At 43.1% G+C, this 26,185-nt stretch overlaps 1 protein-coding gene across 3 annotated transcripts in view; it reads right to left on the bottom strand.

Annotated features, from left to right (window-relative positions):
• The window catches only part of GPR137C (G protein-coupled receptor 137C), a 97,853-nt gene that overhangs the window by 38,542 nt on the left and 33,126 nt on the right, over window positions 1–26,185 (bottom strand). For 2 of the 3 annotated variants that reach the window (XM_073609966.1, XM_073609968.1), the window contains 2 exons: window positions 17,588–17,712; window positions 7,903–13,663 (listed from right to left, as the gene is read on the bottom strand). In XM_073609966.1, the coding sequence (XP_073466067.1) occupies window positions 13,522–13,663; window positions 17,588–17,712 (267 nt within the window). In that variant the 3' untranslated portion in view covers window positions 7,903–13,521. Of the gene's footprint in view, window positions 1–7,902; window positions 13,664–17,587; window positions 17,713–26,185 lie in introns of those variants that run through there. The other variant, XM_073609967.1, reaches the window with a different exon arrangement.

Raw genomic sequence — 26,185 nt, 5'->3', positions numbered from 1 at the left:
TCTCATAGGTCGCGCGCTGTGGGGACACGCTTCCTCTGCTTGCCCTCCTCCACTACAGCGCAACCCTGACACCCCCTTTCCTTCTGGGGTTGGCGAGAACGATTGGCCTTATATTTGCCCTATCCAGTTCTCATTTAGGGATTGGGCTGGCCTCTAGTTCTCTCTCTCCCCAATGGGAACACTGCAGATTTCTGCGTGATAAATATGTGTTTCCCACAAGTTGTTTAACTTATATATGCGATTCTCACATGTGTTGTTCTTGTTTTTCTTTTCTCTCTCTTTCTTTCCAAAAAAAACCCTCTCCTTTTTCCCTTTCTACCCCCCCCCTTTAGCTGGTATGCATGGAAATATAGGCTGAAGGTACGTACTATGCTTTAACAATGGCTACATTAAAGGTTATATCGTATAATGTTAGGGGTCTTAATGTTGCTGCTAAAAGACACCAATTAGTACGTGAACTTAAAAGAGCCACATGTTCTATTGCTTTTCTCCAAGAGACGCATTTAACTCACACAACGCCCGTTAAGCTAACCTCATCCCACTTTCCACAGTGGTATTATAGTTTATCAGACACTAATAAAGCTAAAGGAGTGGCCATTGGATTCTGCAGAAATGTATCCTTTAGGTTATCTGACATGTTGGCAGATGACCATGGTCGCTTCCTTTTCTTAAAGGGCTTCATAGGTAACACTCAATGTACTCTTGCAAACGTGTACTGTCCTAATCAAAATCAGCCAACCTTCCTCTCACAAACACTAACTAAACTTTCAAACTTCGCCAAAGGCCTTACTATCCTAGCGGGCGACATTAACATGCCACTGGATCCAACAATTGATACATCCCAAGGCCGCTCTAATATTTCCTTCAAACAACTGAAACTTGTTAAAAAAAAAGCTCCTGGATCTTCAATTGATGGATGTCTGGCGCCTTCTCCACCCTAAGGAGAAGGATTATTCACACTTTTCCACAACACATCAATCCTATTCCAGAATAGATAATATATTCCTAGATCATTTTCATCTTCCCCTCCTGCAATCTGCTCACATTGGCACCGCATCTATATCAGACCACGCACCTGTATCACTGACGTTGACCGTGCCTTCCTTACCACGACGCATTAACAATTGGAAACTCAATGATTCCCTTCTCTCTGATGAAGCTGAAGTTTCCATGTTAGCCTCTCATCTCTCACAATATTTTAAAGGAAAATAAACCCTCTGACACCTCTCCCTCTGTTGTATGGGAAGCCCACAAGGCTACTATTAGGGGTCGTCTTATTGAGCTCGGGGCTAGGAAAAAGAGGGAGCATGGTCAACAAATTGATCAGGTTCTACAGCAAATAGCGGCTCTAGACAAACAACACAAACTCTCCATGCATAATGAGCACCTTCAATCCCTCACACTCAAACGTGATGAACTAAAATCCCTTCTCAATTTAGATACTAAAAAAAAATTCCAACGTCTATCACAGAAATTTTATGAATGGGGTAACAAACCAAGCAAGCTGCTAGCCAGGTCTTTAAAGACTAAACAATCACAGTCCTTTATTCCCAAAATCAAACTTCCAACAGGGGATTTAGCCCATGCAACCCCAGATATTGCTAAGGCCTTTAGAGAGTACTACGAAGGCCTATATAATGTTAAAAATGACCTGTCTTCTCTACCACAAAAAGAGAGAAGAAGCCGCCTGCTTTCCTACTTGAGAGCAGCTAACCTACCCAAATTGCCCATATCTGCCCTCAAAGAAATGGAAGAGGATTTCTCGGTAGAGGAGTTCCTGGTAGCATTGAAATCATCCCCATCCGGCAAAGCTCCTGGACCGGATGGGTTCACCATTTCATATTATAAAACATTCAGCGACATCCTGCTCCCTCGTCTCACCGCTTATGCAAACTCTATATCTCACTCTTCAGGTCTACGCCCAGAATCTCTATCAACTCACATCACTGTCATCCCTAAACCCGATAAGGACCCCACTCTATGTAACAGTTTCAGGCCAATATCACTAATTAACGTTGACATCAAACTTTTTGCTAAAGTAATCGCAAACCGGCTGCTCCCTCTTTTGCCCAGCTGGATATCAGCAGACCAATCAGGATTCATACCCAATAGAGAAGCAAAAGACAACTCACTTCGTGCAATATCCCTAATCCAATACGTTAGGAGATACGCCCAGCCCACCCTACTCCTATCCACTGATGCTGAAAAAGCTTTCGATAGGGTGGACTGGGAATATCTTAAGATGACCTTACGCCACTTTGGGCTGGGACCTAGGATGTTCCACCGAATTTCATCCCTTTATTCAAACCCCTCAGCACAAATTAGAATTAATGGGACGTTGAGTGACCCCTTTGTCTTACATAATGGAACCAGACAAGGTTGCCCTCTCTCCCCTCTCCTCTTTGCTATCACCTTAGAACCCTTCCTAGCTACAATTAGGCATAATATTAATATCAAAAAGGCATACAAATAGGCAAAAGATCCCATAAATACGCGGCATATGCGGATGACGTACTATTTTTTATCCAGCAACCACGCATCTCAATTCCCAACTTAATGTCTGAATTCTCTACCTTTCAATCCATCTCTAACTTCAAAATAAATTTATCCAAATCTGAAATTTTAAACATCAATATTTCCAAGTCCGAAGCTCTCTCCCTTAAGCCCCTATTTCCCTTTAAATGGGTATTAAAAAGCATGAAATACCTAGGTATATATCTGACTCCCAATCTCCATTCTTTATTTCGACATAATTATATTCCCTTGCTAAATAGGATCAGGGAGGATCTACGAAAATGGTCCAACTTATCACACACATGGTTGGGGAAAGTGAACATAATCAAAATGAACATACTACCCCGCATCCTTTTTCTCTTTCAAATGCTTCCAATGGGAGTACCAGTGGGGTTCTTCACTATATTACAAACTCTGATTTCCAGATATATCTGGAAGGGCGGTCACTCCAGGATATCGAGAGAGCTACTATTTCGCTCCAAATGCTCAGGCGGTCTGGCACTTCCTAATTTTAAGGCATACTATCAAGCAGTTATCTTGTCCAGGCTGGCTGATTGGAAATACGCTCTTAGATCGAAACTATGGGTACAAATTGAATACTTTTTAAGTGGTGTGGATCTCTCGGTAGCCCCCTGGATACCCCGTTCTTGTAGGAACCTAGCTCGATCTACCTCGACTCTCACTATATCCTCCCTAGATATTTGGGACGCCCTACACAAAAAATTCTCATGGAAGTATGACTCTCCTCTACTACCTCTCCTCAATCATAAATATTTCTTACCAGGTTTATTAGATCCAGGCTTTAAATCATGGGGAACGGAAGAACCTCTTCTATTACACCATGTCCTCCGTGACAACATACTCAAACCATTACACGTGATACTTGCCCCTAAACCCACCACATTTCTAGATAAATGGAGATATCACCAATTACAACATTTCTTAAGATCCCTACCCAACCCGCTTAGAGGTCTGAGTGAATTAAATACCATAGAAGAAATAAATATTCTATCCAAAAGATCCCCCTTTACATGGAATTTCTCTATTTTACAAAGCTCTCATTACACTTCAAAACCCCAACTTCCCACCATTCTTGGCCAAATGGGAGCATGACCTAGATTCTTCCCTTACAGATAACCAAAAGGAAAAGATCCTCCAATTAGCCCACACCTCCTCATTGGCCTCAAAAATGTCAGAGGTCAATTATAAATTGCTTACGAGATGGCACTATACCCCAGTCAGATTACAACAAATGTTCCCCGCCAGCTCCCCATTATGCTGGAGGAACTGTGGGAACAAAGCCACTCACGCACACATCTGGTGGTCTTGCCCACTCATCCGACCTTATTGGGACACTATCCGCAATCTAATATTACAGATCTCAGATGTCAATATACCCAACGACCCGTGGACTATTCTTTTTCATTCCACCAAAACTCCCATAATATATAAACGTTCAATTATTCCTCATTTACTAAACACGGCCAAAGCTTTAATCCCTACTTTATGGGGTCAACCAACAATCCCATCTACAAGAGATTGGTTACAAATGGTCGATAAGGTACATCTTATGGAGAGCATCACCCACGACATTAGAGGTACCTCTAAGAAACATTCTCTAACCTGGGATTCTTGGAAAAAATTTCAATCCACATCTGCTTATAAGGAACTTATAACGCAAACCTCTTAAACCTCTAGTCTAAGCTTAGCCAACTCCCTTTTGGTGTGTAGACATGCATACCAGCTACAACCCCCCCCCCATACCCCCCTCCTACCCTCTGTTCTCTTACCTTTCTTATTCTCCTACTCTCTCCTCTTTCATAAAATTTCTCTTAATTTTATCTTTTTCTGTTATTATTTATCTCTTAGTTTTTAATATACCAAAGTAAGGTTTTTTCCTGTTTACACTTATCTTGGTTTATTTCAAGTGCTCACAAAGTATTAACCCTATGCTATACCAACACTTTGTTACGCTTCCGAACCAATTATTGGAGGGTTAACCTATAAATACTCATTGAAATCTGTGAGTGCTGAAACTCTTGTTGCTGTGTTTTCAAGAATGCAATCATTCTGAGATATATGTATATCTTTGTTATATTTCACTTTAATAAAAATATATTAAATAAAAAAAAAAAAAAAAAAAATATCCATACCAGACCTGAAGGGCCTGGTATGGAATTTAGGGGGACTCCCACGTCTTTTTTTAAATTTTGGTTCGGGGTTCCCCTTTGGGGAATTCCCATGCCGTTTTTATCAATGAACTTCTATGTGTATTGTCGGCAATGCAATAGCCGCGGGTAGTTTTAAATGAGTTTTTTCCTTTAAAATGTCATTTTGCTGTCAGACTGTTCTAAACACAGGAAACATGCGCCCCTTTACAGGCATACTATAGACACCCCCCAGGTACGAAATTTAAAGGGATATTACACTTTTATCGTTTGACTTTAAGCATTATTAAAATCACTGCTCCTGAAAAAACAGCCATTTTTAAAACTTTTTTTTGCATTGATCCATGTCCCCTGGGGCAGGACCCAGGTCCCCAAACACTTTTTATGACAATAACTTGCATATTAGCCTTTAAAATTAGCACTTTTGATTATTCATGTTCGTGTCCCATAGACTTTAACGGTGTTCGCGTATTCGAACGAACTTTTTTCCTGTTCGCATGTTCTGGTGCGAACCAAACAGGGGGGTGTTCGGCTCATCCCTAGTCACCGTTAACGAGTCAACCAGTTGCATAGACATTTTATTTCATTTTTGATTTTTTATGACCATCACTACATATGGACTCATTCTTAATAACTTCTTTAAGTCTATAGTTTATACCTTGTCATTAGTCAGTTGGCTTATTGACATTATATGTGCAATTTATTTTATGTGCATTATATTTTTCTTGTCACTTTATCACATTACTGCGTTAGAATATTTCACTGGCACATATTTTGTGACAGTTTATATGATTTGTATTCACAATTTCCTTTTACACATGCAATATTCACTGAGTGCTTAAATTTAATGGTTAATTGCCTCATAGGTCAATTTAGTGCAGCTTCCCCCCCTTTTTTACACTATGTGTTAGTGTATGATGTCATGGGTCCACCCTGTGGAGCATTGGAGGAACACATTTAGACACTTTTTACAGTGCAACAAGCACTGATGGCATCAAAGCTCTTTGCATCAAGGTACGCACAGCACCAGAGAAGAGTCTAAGCAGAGGACTGTAAATACATATTGGAAGGAAGGAGGTATGGAAATTGTTTTAAAGGAGGCCTAGACATTTTGAAATGGCTGCCAGAAAAAAAAAAAAAATAAACACAACATCACACACAAATGACATCTGAGGCAGAAGGAAGTGCAGACAAACTTTATTTCGGGTAGTGCTTTGTCTCAGATTTAGTGAAATTTACATTCATTGGCCATTATACAGATTAAAACCAGCAAATTGGGAAAAAAATAAATATGACACTACTGCATACAGGGCTAGATAAGACTGCAGTGGCAGCTGTGGGGCAAGCTGGTAAGAAGAAAGCCCCAATTGTGCATTTTTTCTAGAACATGGGGGGGGGGGGGAACCTGACAATCCAAACATTCCAACATCAAATCCAAACATTTGAGATGAGTTCTGCTCCTTTGGGAGGACCATGTGCACTGCTGTCCAGGAGAGATGCAATAAACCATAGTCATGTCTGATTGTTGGCAGTGGGACAAGTTCACTTAAATTCACTTTCATAGGAGAAAGCAAAAAGGGATGCCAATGCATGACAGTTACAGTAAGCCATGAGCTTAAAAAAAAAAAAAAATCCCCAATTTGCATACTTGTTTCAGATCATTAGATTTACTTTTTGTAAGTGATCCCCTTTACTCAGTGCAGCCCACCTGTGGAAATACATTTTCTTGATCCGCCAATCTTCAAGGTTTAGCTGTGCCCAAAGCTAAACATTCTTGCTTTAGAAAGCATCCCTGTCTGGTCCAATTCATCCCAAGAATGCACGCAGCAGCCCAATTCCTTCCTATAGGGAGCCCTACTCATGGCAGCCTCCAGCCACCATGCAGATTACAGACCTCCCTATAGGAATGAATAGAGACATGGCCTGCATGAGCAGAATGAAGAGGACCTGGCTGGGTCACACCACCTGAAGCAAGGCTACACAGTGAAGATCACTGGAATAACAGTATGGTATTTTCCTAGATACAAAAGCACCAAGGAGGGTGCGATAGGCTTAAAAAAAAGGGACCACTTGTGCTTGAACCTCCATAAAAAAAAAAAAAAAAAAAAAAAAAAAAAAAAAAAACACACACACACACACCCACACACTTCAGTTTTTTGCATTTACTAGTTATGTCAAATGACATACTGTCATTTTGTATCGCCATCAGAGTTACATGTTAAATTCAATTGCAGTAGTCATTTCAGTCAAGTGACAGCTTCATCGTGACCTTGGTGTAGCAGGAACCTACTAAACCTTAAACGAGAGATTTAAGTCCTATTGCAATCTCAGAAGCTGCCCGGGGTAATTCCAATGCAGTAGTAGCCAAAAAGTAGAGATGATCAGTTTGATGGGACATTTAAAGCTGAACTCCAAGCAAACTTCTAATTACAGATCTATTTTCTGTCCATCCAGTTTTGTACTTACAAAGCACTGCCAAATGGCACAGCCCTGGGCAGGAGACTTGATTTTTCTCTAATGCAGTTAAAGCCCAACTCCAGGGAGGAGGGGTGGGGTGTAACCAAAAACACAAACACTCCCACAAAAATTCCACACCTGCAATTTAAGGGTTAAAATGCTCATTCTGTCTTAAGAATAAAGCAGCCTACAGAAGAGCCTTTGAAATACTGTGTTCAATTTACTAAAACTGGATAGTGCAAAATCTGGTGCAGCAGTGCATGGTTAGGCAGCTTCTAAGGCTACTTTCACACTGAGCACCTGTGCCATTAGCGCAAAAGCGCCGCTCATTTTTGCACAGTGCTTTTCACAAGTAAAAAAAGTCCAGTCTTGCGGTGCTTTTAGAAGTGCTGCCCATTTATTGCAACATTTACAACGCTCCCAAACCCAAAGATGCTGCTTATGGGACTTTTCGTAAAAACACACAAGTGTGAAAGGATGCTGCAGTGAATGGGAGGCGGTTTTCAGAGGCCATTTCTAGCGCTAAAGTGCCTGAAAACTGCCTCAGTGTGAAAGTAGCCCAACATCAGCCTGTTCAATTAGACTTGCAACACCTTTAAGCTGATTGCAAAATCTGGTGCAGCTGTGCATGGTAACCAATGGGCTTCTAACTTCAGCTTGTTCAATTAAGCTTTGACAACACCTGGAAACTGATTGTTTACCATGCACCGCTGCACCAGATTTTGCAATCAGCTTCCAGGTGTTGTCAAAGCTTAATTGAACAAGCTGAAGTTAGAAGCCCATTGGTTACCATGCACAGCTGCACCAGATTTTGAACTCCAAAGAATACAAGCTAGCAAGAAAATAAGAAGCCATTTTTAACCAGGAAGGAGGGGCCAACCAGAGGGAAAGGAGGAGATTGACCTTTGTGCACATAAAGAAAAAAAAAAAAAAAAAAAATCAGCAACCATACCATTAGTCAGCAGAAAGGACCTAACCATGGGCATCAAGCATTTGCCAACACAGGGGGCTGGTACATGCCAAGGCTGCTTTGTAAGCAGTGGTCCCATTCTAAGGGATACCTACTGGAAAGCCTTCAAGCTAATTTGCAAGTGCTTTCTACATGTAGATTGGCTGGTGAAATCAATACACCAAGTCACTCCCTACTAGAATGTCTAAAAGGCCAGTCCAGCCCAAATGTTTTAGATAGACTGGAGCAAGTTAGGATCTTTGGTCAGGTTTTCATAGCAGTGTCCCCATTGGAGAGTTTTATAGTTTGTGTGGCCAGAGAAGCTGCAAGCAAAATCTCCCCCAACTAACAAAACCAAACATTAGGGCCAACTTTTCCTTAATGTGTCAAGCCACAGGATGTGTGCCTGGAACTAGTCCAGTGCTAGCCCACCCAATCTGATATCTTCCCATGAAAGGGAACTACAGCAACAAAATGTCATCAGCCAAGACCACCAATGCTGGGCTCCAATCAGTGCTCCTATGCTGTGGCCATCTCAAGGGTAGCAAGAAGAGCAAGTTGGACACCAAACGTCAAGATGAACACTACACGGACATCTATGGATGAGTGAACCCTAGTCTGGTGCTCCACGATACAGATTTAAAAGCCACCCCCTTTCATTAAGTGCATAAACAGGGAACAAGCACTCTTGGGGTTTCTAAAGCAAAGCCTATTGCATTCAAAACCTGCCTCATTCTCCTATAACAGTAGAGACAAAAGAAACTTAAGGAAAAAAATAGATATACGGGTTTCTACTTACATGTCAACATAAGGCTACATTAATGGTCTTCCTGGGTAGATTATAGCACAACTAAATGAGCTGGATTTCTTGAGTTTGTGAAAAGCTGCACCAAGCTTCCTCCACTACTGGCCTCATGGTATCACAATCTGCTGATGGTCAACATCAGCCAGTGAAATAAGCCTCCTCAGGAGAGGACGTGTAACATGTGCCTAAATCTCTAGCCAGAACTGAAGGAAGACAACATTAGCATTTTCACCTAGGCAGGCGATTTCAGGGCTTTGACGCTTTTTCATTTGTACCTTCTGGTGCCAAAATAAAATACAAATCCAATGCATAAAGCCCAGACATACACCCATGCTTTAAAGTGCACCAAGTATTTGTAAAACAAAAGCCAAACTGGAATTCTTTGGCCAGAGTGTCCATGATACAAGCATATAAAGTTATAGGTTTCCTACAAAAGATTCTAGCGAGAAGCAAGGGAAACAGGCAAAAATAGTCAACACTTGTGCTTTGGATTTTCTCTTCACCTCCCCCCTCCCTTTCCCAATCCCTCATCCCCATCAGGCTAATGAAAAGGTTCCAATATAGGGGGCTTACATTCTAATATTGCTTACAGTTACAAGAAGTTCTCTAAGAACACATTAAAATACCTCCTTCAACTATACAGCTGAGCCCAGCCTTGTCTATGTACAGAACTGCATTACTAGGAGGTACCAGTATAGCAATCTGGAGACTCATTGTTGTCCATTTTACAGGTGTAAATGGACCACTTTTATAGCAGCAAGCCTCCTGGGCATTGAAAACATCTCTACCCTTCTACCCATCCCCCTGCTGGGCTACCTTATTATGACAGCCGCAGTCATTGGCCAACTGCTAGGATGCAACCACTGTATGGCCATCTACAAAGATAATTTTGGTTGTTTCATCAGGATCTGACCAAATTTTGCACAGTACAGCCAGCTTTAAAATCTGAGATCTGTGCCAAGCCCACAAAAATGGCAGAAAGCAGAGAGACCACAAGCTCCATATAAATGGACAGAGTTGAAATGGCTTAGATGCAGTGCAGGTGTTCTTTACTGGCCTTGCTGGATATGAAAATACTCAGTTCAGACTGCTGTGACTTGGGATCCCAAGTTGCATGACATGTGAAATCCCATGTCAGTCAGTCAATGAGAGCTGTCTTAATAAACACTACTAAAGTCGGTCCGACTTTTAGAAAAGGTTCCTGTACTACTTCAAGACTATCCAACTTGTGCCCATAGACTTTAATGGAAGTCGCCTCCAAGTCAGAACCTCCTCTATATCGATGTGATCGAGATACAACATTACAGGAAGATTACCCAGCATTTGCCAGAAGTCACATCAAGGTAGTACGCAAGTAGCCAGGCAAAGTCACACCAGTGTGAACTGAGCCTTAAGCCTCATGCACACAGGTGCCTACACCCAAAGTGAATGTGCCATGTCTGGAGCTGCCAGATGTGTGTACAGCTCAAGATAAACGTAAGGATTTATAATCTGATATGTACACTTATGGGAGATTTTACTCTAGATTGGAGTAGTACTCCCAGTAGTAAGCATAATAAAGCAAAAACACATTTTAAGCTGTGCTTTAGAAAGAAAATTGCAGTACAGTATCCCATAATGAATCAAACATGTCATTGTGAAATCCCAGATTGCACTGGGCAAAAAAAAAAAAAGTGTGCTATGTGTTAATGCAAGGCAATACTGAAGATTTTCTCACTACTAGGACTGGAATCAAGCCATCAGTACCAAAAAACAAATATTAGATGAAAGACCTCTTCCTCCCCTGCATTTAAGGAAAATGCATTATTATTTTTTTTGCACAGTTACTTGTTCATTGAAACTGCATGTAAATTTGTTCTGTGTGCATGCAGCAAAATTGAAGGTTCTCAGGGTATAGTCTCTGCATATCAAAATGTGTCAAAGGGGGGAAAACACAGCATCATGGCCACTAGACTGTGCTGCCAATCATAGGAAAGTATGCTTATCAGCTCCATCTAGTGGCTAGACTGCAGTATTTTCTTCTACAGGGAACATACCCCAAAAACATTTGACACCATTATTTTTTTAAGCTTATTAAACATTTATTGAAAACCTCACACAATACCCAAAAGAAAGTCCATACAATAAAATTGGACATGGGGGGCACCACAAAACAAATTTACATGCAGTCTTAATGGACTAACACAGGCAGTTTAATCACCAGTTTCCAAACTCCCTTGAAGTACACCAGTGGCAAGAGTTCTCTGCAGCATTTTATATATAAATATATAAAAATAATGTCTCTGCAGTGAAGGTATTTCACTTCTGCAGCAGATTACTTAGCTGTTTATTATGGAGAAAACATTTTGGGGAAAGCATGGTTTTTTTTACATTTCCTTGCATAATTAATTCCCATGCTGTCAGCTCCATCTAGTGGCCACAATGCAGTATATTTTCACATTGAGATTTCAGAAAACAATGCTGGATTTGGGTTTCTAGATGAAGCAGACAACATAGGAAATGGGAAAAAAAAAAAAAAAAAACAAAAAAACCACCACACATTGAGTCAATGAAGGTTTGACACTCGTAGTTTTAAAACAAGACCTCTCAGCAACAGCACAAAACTGAAGCTTCATATATCTGCCTTCTGTGCATGCACCATCCAGGCTCTCCATGTGCTCCCATACAGAAGATGGTTTGGAAAACAGGGACATCTGCATGCACCAAAATGATTATGCATAGATGCATGCCTTTCCCTGTTGCCAGGCTCACACAGGAGAGGTCTACTATGGTCATTTGGGTGGGATGTTTTACAGACATCAAGTGGTTGTTGACTTCAAACCTAACAATCTGCATAGGGGGGAAATACTTTGTAGACCAAAAGCTGAACTACAAGCAGATGCTAAGAACACAACAAAAAACACATATGGAATGATTTTACAAAATCACACTAGAATCAGTTGGAGAGCTTAATGCACATGCATATTGCACCACAAGGGATCAAAAGCATAACTGCTGCATTTTTGCTAACAAAGCATTGTATTACCATGCATTTGGGGTGCCATCAAGAATGAATAGCACAAGATTGAATGGGCCCTTCAAATTTTTTTTTTTTTTTTTCCCCAGAACAAAGACTCCCCCTGCACTAAAAAAGGTTAAATGCTCATTTACATTTAGTAAACTGGAAACAGCAAATTTACCCAAACCTCTGCTCCCGCAAGCTTCTCCATGCCGCAAGACCAGTGCCTGCAACTTTCTCCCCTATGCCCCCCCCAACATAAAGACAAATGCAGGGCCCATAGCCCTTCACTCTGCAAGGAGCAAGCATAGGGGAATGCCATCTGCTGGGGAAGTAGAGAATTGAGCAGGGAAAAGTGCTCTTTCCATCCTAGAATTGAAAAAAAATAAAATATTGAACCCCTTTGAAGTACAGGAAGAAGCACCACTGCAGGGATTTTTACCATCCTGGGAGTTGAACTTCTATAACACCAGTGATTTTTAGTTGGAGCTGGAGTCCACCATGGAGAAAAAAAACACCAATACATCCAGTCCATTATAATATAGTAAATACCTTACAGGTGTTAACAGAAGCCCAGACATTATACCTTAAAAGCCCAACTCCAGGGAGAACAAATATTGTCCCTTGCAGTGGGGCTGCCCTTATACTGCTAGATTTTGTTCACATGGGCACTTACACCCATAGTCTGAATGAGTACTTGTGCTCGAGGCCACTCAACTTCACCACTGTGAAAGTGGGCCAAGTATAGGTGTGTGTGCAGCCACTTAATTGCTATATAAACATGAAAGTGACTGCCTGCTTAGTTTTGTTCCCCTAAACCTAACCAAACATTTAACTCTTGCAGTGCTGGGGGAAGATAGATTTTATTTTCCTGGAGTTCAGTTTTAAACAATAATTTTCTGTGCAAGACCTGGCCCCGGTTCACATTAAAATATCCAGTCTAATTGGAGTTGTCCTTTACAGCAGGGCGCCATGTTAGGTTTGAGAACAAAGAACCCATTTTGCTCAGACAATTTATACCTTTATTTTGGTAACTGGATAGTGCCAATGGTTAGTGCAGGATGTGAACAAGTGTGAAAAAGAAAAAAAAAAAAAAAAAAAAAGAAGTGTAAACTTTCAAATGGACAAATTCACAGCAGCCTCCTGGAAAAGGTTTACCAAGCCTACCATCCTTCTTTGCGTTAGTTTTGGCCACTTACAAGCACAAATAAAGCAGGTCATTGTGCAGTTAAGGTCAGCTCCATTTTAAGTTGAAGATGGACACTAGTACGCTGAGGTTTCAGCTTCAAGGGTGGTTTAATGCAAACTTCCTTCAAGAGTCAGGATTTGATAGAAATTAGTCTTTTCACATGAAACGTGTTATGTGCAAAAAAATGCACCAATACACAATTTCCTTAAGCAAGGTTTGCTGTCAGACCAATCCTGAAACCCCTGTAGTACCTTGGCAAGTCTTAAAAGGACATTGGCATCCACGCTTAAATCTCTGCAGTGTTGAGAAAAAAAAAATCTAGGAATGTGTATGCAAATGCAGCGTTACCTCAAAACGTAAACAAAAGCTATTGGACACGGCTTACTGTGTCACCCCAAGGAACAGCTGCAAAGGTGCGGGTGCATTGTTCAGTCAGTAGGGTCACGCTAGTGTGTTCGCTCCAAATGTGAAGAGAACAGGAGTCCCCGATGAAGGCTCGCTCAGTAGAGGTGGGGCCAGGGCACAGCCACTGGTTGGACATATGGTTCCATACCATCCAGAGGCTCTTGGGGTAGACGGCAAGCTTAAAGTAATTGAAAAAAAGATTTGAAAATTAAAAGTAAAATGGCATTTGACCAACATCCCATTTTCATATCTGCAACATTCCTACAGCTTGAGCAAGACCAACATAACCAAAAGGGGCATCTATTGTCCTTAAATTAACCTGCAGCCACGCTATAGACAAGCAGATATTTACATATTCTTATTTTAGAATTCAAATGGGACCCCCCCTCCCCTTAAACTAGCCTTTACAGCTGCATCCACTATGGAGAAATTAATCCGTAGAGTTTACAGCAGGAAAGTCAACAATGTCCTCAGGAACTATGCTTTCCCTGGTCTCTACCAGCAGGGACTCAGATTGTTTTCCCTACTATCCTCCCAAGTTGTAAATTAGCAGCTCAGCTCCCACCCCTGGCAAGGACTGAGCAGCTTCTTTCCCCTACTAAGGCCTCATGCACACGAGACGCTGTTAAACTCGTGTTCAGAGGCAGTTGGACACTTTTTTCAACTGCCCCTGAACCCATTCAATGTTATCCTATGTGTCCATGTACACAGTCTCGTTTGACGTTTTTAGGCAGTTGCGTTTAACCTAGTTTTTCCAGAAGCAAAAAATGGGTTCAGACGCAAAAGTTTTCCACGTTTCAGACGCCAAACGCGGCTGAACGCCGGTACTGCATTTAGCCACGTTTAAGTGTTTTTTTACAACCCGACTTTGGGGCCCCTTGGTGCTAGGAACCCCAAATTTGGTGTGCTAACACAGTTGGACTAACATAACATCTGGTGCTAGGAACAACATTTGGGGTTCCTAGCACCAAGTGGCCCCAAGATATGGGGCCCCAAAGTCGGGTCACAAAATGTCATTCTCTGCTGCAGAAGTGCTTGACATTTTGCAACCCGACTTTGGGGCCCCATATCTCAGGGTCACTTGGTGCTAGGAACACCAATATGGTGTGCTAACACAGTTGGACTAACACATCCAAATTTGGGGTTCCTAACACCAAGTGGCCCCGAGATATGGGGCCCCAAAGTCGGGTCAAAATGTCTCCGCTGCAGAAGTGCTTGACATTTTGCGACCCGAATTTGGGGCCCTATATCTTGGGGCCACTTAGTGCTAGGAACCCCAAAATAGAATATGTCGTAGTGCTAGTTCTACTGTGTTAGCACACCAAATTTGGGGTTCCTACCACCAAGTGGCCCCGAGATACGGGCCCCAAAGTTGGGTCGCAAAATGTCATTCTCTGCAGAGGCTTCTAGACGCAAACGCGGCTAAACGCGGCATGCAAACGCGGCAAAACAGGCATTTCTAAACGCCGGTTTCAGCTTTTAAAAACATGTGTTCAGCAGAGTTTGCACCGCCGTCTCGTGTGCATGAGGCCTAATCCCTCTGAGCTGTGACTTAGCTTTCCCTTCCAGGCTGTTGGTACACATAATTCATGTCCATAGGCAGCATGGTTTCTGGAGCTTTGCATTTGTAATGTTTGATAGTTTTTCCTCAACCAACTTTAAAAAATGATTTTGCATCCCCACTGACTTGTATTGGGACAGTAGCAATCCTGATGTGAAACAAAAATTACACACAATCTCACAAAAGTGAGTACACCCCTAATTTTTTGTAAATATACCTTTTCATCTGACAACACTGACGAAATGACACTTTTATACAAGCTGTATACTCACTACTTTTCATTATAGCACAGTAAATGTGCTGTCCCCTTAACAGCCATTAAGGTCTTAACCGCTGGCAACAAAAGTGAGTACACCCCTTAGTGAAAATGTCCAAATTGGGCCCAAAGTGGCATTTTGTGTGGCAACTATTTTCCAGCACTACCTTAACCCTCTTGGGCATGGAGTTTACCAGAGCTTCACAGGTTGCCACTGGAGTCCTCTTCCACACCTCCATGACGACAATCACAGAGCTGGATGGTAGAGACCTTGCGCCTTCCGTTTGAGGATGCCCCACAGAGGCTCAATAAGATTTAGGTCTTGAGACATGCTTGGCCAGTCCACCACCTTTATCCTCAGCTTCTTAAGCAAGGCAGTGGTATTCTTGGAGGTGTGTTTGGGGTCGTTATGTTGGAATACTGCCCTCAGCCAAGTCTCTGAAGGAAGGTGATCATACTCTGCTTCAGTATGTCACAGTACATGTTGGCATTCATGTTTCCCTCAATGAACTGTAGCTCTTGTGATAGAGATATATCTCCACCCCCATCTAAAAAATTTGCAAGAGATCAGAATGTCCACAGCCTGGCCACCAGTTTACATCCAAAAGCAAACATTGTCCCACTGAAAACACCATCTGGAAAGTTTTCACAGCTCTTCACATTTTGTTATGTTGCAGCCTTATTCCTAAATTAATCAAATTCATTATTTTCCTAAAATTTCTACAAACAGTACCCCATAAATGGCAAAGTGAAAGATTTTTCTTCATTTTTAATAAAATTTGCTAAGATTTAAACACACATGTACACAAGTATTCACAGCCTTTGACATGACACTCAAAATTGAGCTCAGGTGCATCCAGTGATCATCCTTGAGATGGCCATGACAAACAAAATTCTCTGGTTTGATGAAACAAAGATCGAACTCTTTGTCCTGAATGACAAACATAATGCCTGGAGGAAACCAAGTACAACTCATCACCTGGCCAATACCATCTCTACAGTGAAGAACGGTGGTGGCCGCATCATGCTGTGGGGATTATTTTGGCACCAGGAACTGGGAGACTAGTCAGGATCAAGGGAAAGAAAGGCAGCAATGTACAGACAACCTTGATGAAAACCTGCTCTGGACCTCAGACTGGGGCGAAGGTTCATCTTCCAACAGGACAATGACTCCAAGCACACAGCCAAGAGAACAAAAAGGAGTGGCTATGGGACAACTCTTAATGTCCGAGTGGCCTAACAAGAGCCCAGACTTGAACATGATTGAACATATCTAGAGAGATCTGAAAATAGCTATGCACCGACGCTCCCCATCCAACCTGATGGAGCTTGAGAAGGCCCTGAAAAGAAGAATGGGAGAAACTACACAAAAAATAGGTGTGCCAACCTTGTAGAATCATAATAAAAAAGACCTGAGGCTGCATTTGGTGCCAAAGGTGTGTCAAAGTATTGAGCAAAGGCTGTGAAAACGTGTGATTTTTCGTTTTTCATTTTTAATAAATTTGCAAAGATTTCAAACAAACTTCTTTTAGGTTGTCATAATGGGTTATTGTTTGTAGACTTTTGAAGAAAATAATGACTTATCCATTTTGGAATAAGGCTGTAACATAAAATGTGGAAAAAGAAGCGCTGTGAATACTTTCTATTAAATTATACATAATATATTAAAGCACACCTCCCATTAGGTGATTAAAGCGGACCTTCAGTAATTTTCAACTTTCCATCTATTAAATCTTCTACCCTTGTTTTAACTTTGGATGGTAAAACTGCCAGGAAATACCTTATACACAGCCCACTTTCTGGTCCAGTAAAAAGCCTAGGCTTATGACATGTACAGCTCTCACTTGGGCGAGAGTTTGCCAGGAAGGGGGAGGGAGGGCCAGTCATAAGAGGGCCAATGAGAGCTGCAGATGTGCCTGTAAATCCAGGAAGTGAACAGGCAGCAGCTTCAGCTGCCCACAGATAATATGGTTGCAGCCAGACTTAGTGGAGGGAGATTTCTGCAGCATATTTAGCAAGTACAGAAATCACTCTATATCAAATATGCAAAGTGGTTGGAGGGAAGCTTCAGATGTTTTTTATTACAGATTCTGAGAGACTACTGCAGTTCTTTAAAATAGTAAGCATTCGCCAACAATACCAGTTTGAGTTATCAAACTTTAGATTCTTGAAGCAAGTTTACCAGTCAGGTCAGACAAGCTTAAAAGCCATGCACTAAATCTATGCACTGCAGCCATTGGAAGAGCTCTCGACCACTGGTATACATAGCAAACCCAGAGACTCACCTTCCTCGCTCTCCTCTGGCACCTGCCAGTCTGGGCAAGTCTTCATCACTGTCATATCTTCTAGGATTGTCAAAAAAGTATGCTCTGGACCCAAAGCTGTGACTATTTACCATTCCCGCTGCTTCCTGCAAAGAAAGAAAAAAAAAAAATAAAAAAAATAAATCAATTTTTTTTAAATAGCTGTCCTGTCCAGGCATCCAAATCAAGCTCAGAATCTCCACTCACACATTGGCTTATGTGCACTTTTTACCCCCTCAGACCACTACCCTGAGTAGGGGGAGGCACTCACCAGTAAAACCCATTCAATAATGCGGTTATGCCTCTGAAAACCAAGGGTCTTCAGACAGGAAGTGATCCCCTATATAACCCCTCCCATACAGGAAGTACTTCATTTTTGTAGCAAGCACCGAATACAAAAAAAAAAAAAAAAAAAGTGTATTTTCTTTCATACATCATGGTACAGTTAGGTCAATATTCATTACCTACTGGGACATCTCAGAGCAATAGCCTTGAGGGGGAGGGAGACACCCTGCCAAACAATAGCCATCAGACCTTATATGGCAGCCTGCAGTACACTGCGGCTGAAAGCCGAATCCTCGGCTGCTCCAACATCCACTTGATAAAATTGTGAATGTATGGATTGGAGACCTGATAGCAGCCTTACAAACCTGAGCCACAGATACCCGATGGCTAAAAAGCCCAGGAGTTTCCTACAACACTGGTAGAATGGGCTCTCAACCTAAAGGGAGCTTTACATTTCAGACCATAGGCCTGAATGACCAATTGACAGATCCAATTGGCAATGGAAGCTGCCTGCCCCTTCTTGGGTCTTAAACTTTTTTTAACCAAAAATCATCCTCGGATCTCCGCAGATCTAGACAAATAAACCTAGACTGCCTGGACAACGTCCAAAGAATGCAGTCTCTTCCGCCAAACAAGGAGAGAGAAAAAAAACGAAATGTCGTCCTGATTTAAAATGAAAGGACATCACTTTTGGTAAAAAGGATGGAACAGGTTGTAACACAGCCCTGTCGTGGTGAAGGATCATGTATGGTTCCCTGCACGAAGGGGGCCACCAACTCAGACACCCTTCTAGCCAAGGTGATGGCCATCAGGAAGGCTAGCATGCATGACAGCAAGTCTGATTGAATTTCTTTGATGGGCTCAAATTGTTGTTTCTGTAAACACAGACAGCACCAAGTTCAAGTCCCAAGGACACATAGGCGATTTAATGGGGGGTGGGGGGGTGTTTGGAGCAAACAAGTTGCCCCCTGCATAAAGGTTCGGACCAGTGAATGGGAGGCTAAAGGCCTTTGGAAGAATACTGACAGGCTGAAATCTGACCTCTGATTGTACTCAGTCAATCCGATTTCTGCAGCCGACTGTAGAGAATAATTCTCCGAATCACATATTTCCAAGGATGCCATTTTCTGGCTTCACACCAAGCGATTCAAGTGTTCCAGACCTTATGATAGATGTGCCTAGTGACAGCTTTTCTAGCATTCACTAGGGTAGACACCAGTGCTTTAACAACCTGGCTTCATGCGGTCAAATTTAGAGACTGTAAATTGGGGTGAAATATAGGACCTTGAGGCAGTACATCAGGGTGATGTAGAAGCATCCATGGCCCGTCTATTGTCAGTCTCAATCCCCGGGAACCAGGACCTTCTAGGCTAGGCTGGTGCCACCAGAATGACTGGAATCCTCTCTCCAAAACCTGCGCAACAAATGTGGAAGGAGAGGGATCAGAGGGAAAGCATAAACCAGGGAGTACTGACTCCATGGAACTACCAGAGCATCTGCTCCGATTGCCAGATGATCTCTTGTTCAGGAAACAAACTGCTGCAGCTTGTTGAACCTGTATGCCAGTAGGTCAACCTCTGGCCATCCAACACTGGCAAATTTCCTGGAACAACCCTGGGTGTAGGGACCATTCCCCCGGGCAGATCGGCTGGCAGCTGAGATAATCTGCCTTCCAGGTCTCGACTCCCAGGATATAGGCTGCCGATATCATTGGCACATGTCCCTCTGTCCAGGCTAGTATGGTTTACCACCTTCAGAGCTGAATGACTTCTGGTACCGCCTTGGTGGTTTATGTAGGCCACCGCAGTGGCATTGTCGGACTGAACCAGATATGGCAGTCCTAAAGCTCTACCATCCAAGACCGTAGGGCCAGATATACTGCCCGTAACTCCAGGACTTCCATGGGCAGGATATGTTCTGTCCATACTGGGGGGGGGGGGTGATCCTGATCTGATCCTGCAACCACCAGTTTAGGCTTAAGCGTGTCTGAGGAGAGAACATTGGATAATCCAGGGCTAGTCCTTTTCTGTTCAAAGCCAACAAGAGGTCTTATTGTAAAGGTCTGGAATGGAACTGGCATAGAGCACTGTCTCAAAAGGAGAATACCAACCTCCCTAGAAGACTCGGAGCCAAATTGGAGGGTTGTCTGGTGCCTCTTACCTGATGCACCTGATCATTCAGGACACAGATCCTTAAGGGTGGCAAAAATGCCCTTGCTTGGACTGTATCTAGGATCAGACCCAAATACTTTGAGTTGGTCTCTAGGTTGACTTTTCGGTGTTTATGATCCAGCCTAAGCTTACCAAATACCGCACTGTGCATGTTATGCTCTGTTCTAGAGACTGTAGTGAGTGATCTCCGAGCAGGAAGTTATCCAGATACCCGGAAAAAATATATATAAAACACAAAGCGCTGTGATGCTAAATAGCTGATAATTACACATAAAACCAAGTGAGGCTGCTATCAAAAGAGTGTTTTCAGAGTCACTTAAAAAGAATAAATAATGATATGTGAAGCGCTTCACAATGTGCATGAAAATGAATATATAAGAATAAATATAAATAGTCAAATAAATCCAGCGGTGAGTAAAAATTCCTATAAAATCCAGCAATCAAAATAGTGTAAAATTATAAAAAAAAAAATATAAGAAATTAGTGACACCAAATGTGTAAAAAATTCACATAAAAATAAATATATAGGGATGTATTCAGAAGGTTCAATTATACAGGTGTAGAATCCTGATTGGTATAGAGCTTTTGATCACTAGCAAAGCTGTTTAAAAACACTTGCTTAATTAAGGTGCTCATTGATAGTACCAATGTGTTTTTTGCTTCTATTCACAACCAATGTGAGAATCATAAACAGGCAGATAAGAGAAAAAAAACAATCATTGTGCAATAGTTAGGATACCAAGGTACACAGGCAAACTTCAATCCACTCACGTGTGCCTTATAATGATAAGGCATATGCAGGTTTTACTATAGCAGTCAGCCGCCTTAGACAGGAGCAGATTCAGTGCAGTACACTGTGTGAAACTGCTGATCTGCACAGAGCTTCCTTGGCTCCTCCCACGCGTTACATCACAGTCACGTGACTTAAAAAGTCACGTGACTGTGATGTAACGCGTGGGAGGAGCCAAGGAAGCTCTGTGCAGATCAGCAGTTTCACACAGTGTACTGCACTGAATCTGCTCCTGTCTAAGGCGGCTGACTGCTATAGTAAAACCTGCATATGCCTTATCATTATAAGGCACACGTGAGTGGATTGAAGTTTGCCTGTGTACCTTGGTATCCTAACTATTGCACAATGATTGGTTTTTTCTCTTATCTGCCTGTTTATGATTCTCACATTGGTTGTGAATAGAAGCAAAAAACACATTGGTACTATCAATGAGCACCTTAATTAAGCAAGTGTTTTTAAACAGCTTTGCTAGTGATCAAAAGCTCTATACCAATCAGGATTCTACACCTGTATAATTGAACCTTCTGAATACATCCCTATATATTTATTTTTGTTGATTTTTTGTGTGAATTTTTTACACATTTGGTGTCACTAATTTCTTATATTTTTTTATAATTTTACACTATTTTGATTGCTGGATTTTATAGGAATTTTTACTCACCGCTGGATTTATTTGACTATTTATATTTATTCTTATATATTCATTTTCATGCACATTGTGAAGCGCTTCAAATATCATTATTTATCCAGATACCCGAGCACCAAGATCCCTTGGGCCCCTAAAAGGCCCAGTACTGGTGCTAGGACCTTTGTGAACACCTGGGGAACTGTAGCAAGCCTGAAGGGTAGAGGAAATGACATTCCTCTACTGCAAATCGCAGGAACCTCTGCTGAGGCTGAAGGATAGGTACATGTAAATACACATCTTTTATATCGATGGAGGCTAGAAAGTCTCCCATCTGGAGTGAAGCTACCATTGAATGGCTAAACTCCATCCGAAAAGGACTGGATTAGTAGATACTGGTTCAGGGATCTTGGGTCCAAAATGGGCCTTGTGTCCCAGTTTGGTTTTTGAGCCATAAACCGGTTTGAGTAGAACCCAGCACCCTCTACAATCACTCCTTGATGCACTAAATGATGTAGTGTCTAAAGAAATAAGTCTTTGGAGGATCAGAGGGAACACTGATCTTCGAAACCTGAGGGGGAACCCCCTGCAACCGCAGGATAGTTAAGGTGACTCACTCGTCCTGAACTATTGTTCTCCAAATGTCCACAAAGTGCAGCAGCCTTTCCCCCCACCCGAGGGCTTGGTGCTGGGTTTAGAAGAGTTTTGGACCCAGGGCTTTTTCTGGCCTTACCCCTGGCTCTAGTGCCCTGTTGGCAGTGGAACTGCCTTGGTGCTGACACTTGAAGCAGTCCCTGAGGTTTTAAATAAGGGACGCCTGGTGCTTTTCTTTACAGGAAGTAGAGAACTCTTCCCTTTGGAAATCTTTTGGATATACTTGCCCAAATGATCAAATAAACATTCCCCATGAAAGGGGAAACCTGCCAATAACCTTTTACAAGGAAGCTTGGCTGACCAGTTCTTAAGCCACAAAAGCCTACACATATACAGACAAAAGAGCCAAATGAGAAACCTGCTGTATTGAATCCTGTAAGGTGTCAACAGCAAAACACAGTGATCGAGGAATATCTGTCTAATTTTCAGCCAGATCATCCTCCTGGTTAGGCCTGTCAGGCCATCTGACCTAATCCTTTACAGACTGGCAGATACCAATTGCTGCAACAGCTGGCTGAATTGGCCAAAGAGAAAGGAAGCTTTTAATAAGGACTCCAATTTGTCAAGTTCTTCTTTAAGGAAGAAACTGCTGCATCTACAGCTGGCATGCTCCACTTAAACTTTTCATCCATGGGATATAAAAAGGAAACCCTCTTTGGAACAAAAATCCTGTCAGGATGTTCCCAATCAGCATACACCGCCTGTTCCAACAGAGGGTGTAAGGGGTAAGCCTGTGCAGCCTGAAGAGGCCTCAGGGACCCCAAAGAGGACCAGGGGGGCTCAATAACCTCTGTAAGAGGCAACAAAGGCAGAACGAACCATCTAGTTGAGACTGGATCAAAAGCCTCTGACTGAGGCAGACATCAACTGAATATCTTGTCCAGATTGCTCAGAAGCAGACTCATCCGCCAGGCCCTCCACAGAATTGAGCCTTTAGCTCTTCCCCATCAACCCATTCTTGCTCCAAACTAGGAGGCTCCGGAGAGGGGGATATGTCATGCTTCTTGCCACCCTGCGGGATGGAGGTAATCATGCCAGCAATCCTGTGTGCTAACCCGGCTAAGGCAGAGGACAGTTCATCCTTGGTGATCAAGCGTGAAGCAGCAGGGTTAACTGTAGGCACAATACCAGATAGAAGCCTCTGGTCTTTGAGGGGATACAACTAGGTTCATCAGGAGCTACTGACGACAGATGTGCCCTTCCCTGTAGGGTTAGTCCCGCTCCTCTTTTTTGAAGACATTTACTAGCCACAAAAAGTACCTGGGTGTATTATTGATACACCTCAGAAGGGAGACCCTTTAATAGAACTCACCAAGCCCCTATGCAACAATCCTAAGCACCCTTAGCCTGCCAAGCAACATGGGAAAGGAGAAATGAACCACTGCAAATTCCTGGTTCAGAGCTTGCCCACAGGCTGGCTCAGAACCACCAGCTGGTCCCACAGCTGCCTTCTGGAAGCACCGCATGCTTGGCATACACAGCTTAAATAAGCTGTCTGTGCAAGCGTGCGGTCCCAGCGAACAGGTGTGGCTGTATTCGCATGACGTGAAACTTCGGACCAGATAAAGGCTGCGGCACATGTGCAGGATCTGGAGTCTTCTTTGCAAGGCTCGGCTACCATATATCTCAGCATATAGAGCCTGTGTCAAAGGGATCAGATCGGTCAATCCCTTAATTCATTTAACCACCTTTTGTGGGACTAGAGACCTGGAGCTCAGAGAGCAAACTACCGTGCCATCCACCTTGCAGACAAAAAAAAAAAAAAAAAAAAAGAAGTTACTTACTGGTAACGTTTTTTCCAAGAGTCTCAGGACAGCACACGAGACCTCGGCTCCTCCCCTCTTAGGAAACACCGCCTCCACCAGACTTTTAAGTCACCCCTTCCCTTTAGCCCGTCAGTTTTTAAACGAGAACCTCCGGCCAGTCTAGGGAGACATAAGAATACATCATAACATTTATATTCCTGATGCTCTCACGTCCTAGTGGCAAGACAATATCTGGGTGGGTACCGATGCTGTCCTGAAAGACTCCTGGAAAAAACGTTACCGGTAAGTAACTTCGATTTTCCCTCTTTCGTCTTTCAGGACAGCACACGAGAGGATAAGCGAGCACTTACCCTAGGGTGGGACTACTGCCTGCAGAACCTTTCACCCAAAAGCCTGGTCCTGGGCAGACAATAGGTCCAGTCTGTAGTGCTTAACAAAAGTCTTAAAACTTGACCACGTTGCTGCTATGCAGATCTGATCGGGTGTAGCACCAGCCCACTCTGCTTGTGACGTTGCCATAGCCCTAGTGGAATGAGCTCTAATACCTTCCGGGACTTCCACCCCCTTTGGCTATTGGTCAGGCCTATATAGCAATCTTATCCATCTGGCTATAGTGTGTCTAGAGGCTTTGGAACCCATCCTTGCCCCTGAAAAAGAAACAAAAAAAGGAGTTGGATTTCTTAAACTGCTCCGTAACCTCCAGGTACCTTAATGCACATCTTCTGACATCTAACTTGTGGTAGACTTGCTCCTGTTCCCTCACAGGATTTGAACAAAAGGTGGGTAAACAAATTTCCTGGCTTCTATGAAATTCCGAAACCACCTTTGGAAAAAAGGCTGGATCAGTTTTAAAAATAATCCTATCCGGAAAAACTTGAAAGAAAGGTGCCCTCCTAGAGAGGGCTTGTAGCTCACTAACCCTCCTTGCAGTAGTGATGGCTACTAAGAAAACCGTCTTGAGGGTTAAAAAGTTCACCGTACAAGACTCAATAGGTTCAAAGGGACCCTCTGTAAGGGCCTGTAGTACTAAGGATAAGTCCCATACCGGAAAAGGGCAAGAGCTGACTGGTCTCTGCCTTTTTAAAGCTCTAAAGAACCTGGATATCCAGGGATTCACTGCTAGCTGTTCAAGGAACATACTTAAACCTGACACCTGACTCTTAAGGGTACTAAGTGCCAATCCCTTATCTGCCCCACTCTGTAGGAACTCTAGCACTGCTACTGGACTGCGAACACTAAAGGAGCTCTCTGCGCACCAAGAACTGAATTTCTTCCAGACCTTCAAATAGATTCTGCGTGTCGCCTCTTTTCTAGAATTCAGAAGAGTTGTTATCAGTCCTTCGGAAAACCCCTTACTTCTCAGCAAGTCCTCTTCAGTAGCCAGGCACCCAGATTCCACCTCTCCACCCGAGGGCAGCAGACCTGGGCCTTGATAGAGCAGATCCTCCCTGACTGGTAGAATCCAGGGTGGTTCCACTGCCAGTTTCCTTAGGACCGAGAACCATGGCCTCCTGGGCCAGTGTGGAGCTATCAGGATCAGGGTCGTGTCCTCTAACTGGAATTTTCTCAAGACCGCAGGCAACAGAACCAGAGTGGGGGAAGGCATAGCATTTGGCAAAATTCCAGCTCTGAGACAGAGCATCCACCCCTATCGCCCCGTCCCAGCGGTTCAGGGAGAAAAAGAGGGGGGCCTTCGTGTTTTCCCCTGAAGCGAAAAGGTCCACACATGGGATCCCCCATTTTTCGATAATCATCTTGTAGATGACTGGATTGAGGACCCAATCGCCTTCCTTCAACTTCCTCCGGCTGAGGTAGTCTGCTCTCTGGTTTAACTCCCCTTTCAGGTGAACCGCCGATAGTGAGAGTACCGTGACCTCAGCCCAACTGAAAATTATCTCCGTCAGACCCCAAAGGGAACTGCTCCTGGTGCCCCCCGTCGGTTTACATAAGCAACCGCTGAGGAATTGTCTGAACGGATCTGTACATGATGTCCCCGGAGATCCTGTTGGAAGGCTCTGAGAGCCAGAAAAATGGCCCTCAGTTCTCTCCAGTTCGAGGACTGCACTGCATCCTCGACCCCCCAGGAACCGTGCCAGACTCGTCCCCAGGTGTGCGCCCCAACCGGTGCCACTTGCATCCGTTGTCACAATTTTGGACACAGGCAGAACCCACTCCAGACCCTGCGATAGGTTTTCTGCCGTTCACCACAGGGATCTCTTCACTCGTAGCGGAATGAAGACTGCCGAGTCCAAGGACCTCTGAGTGTGGTCCCAAACTTTCAGAATGAAC

The sequence above is a fragment of the Aquarana catesbeiana genome, linkage group LG13 (genome assembly GCF_042186555.1).
Source record: "Aquarana catesbeiana isolate 2022-GZ linkage group LG13, ASM4218655v1, whole genome shotgun sequence".
Classification (NCBI taxonomy): domain Eukaryota; kingdom Metazoa; phylum Chordata; class Amphibia; order Anura; family Ranidae; genus Aquarana; species Aquarana catesbeiana.
Note: the sequence above shows the minus strand (reverse complement) of the source record. Positions and strands in the feature narration are given on the sequence as shown.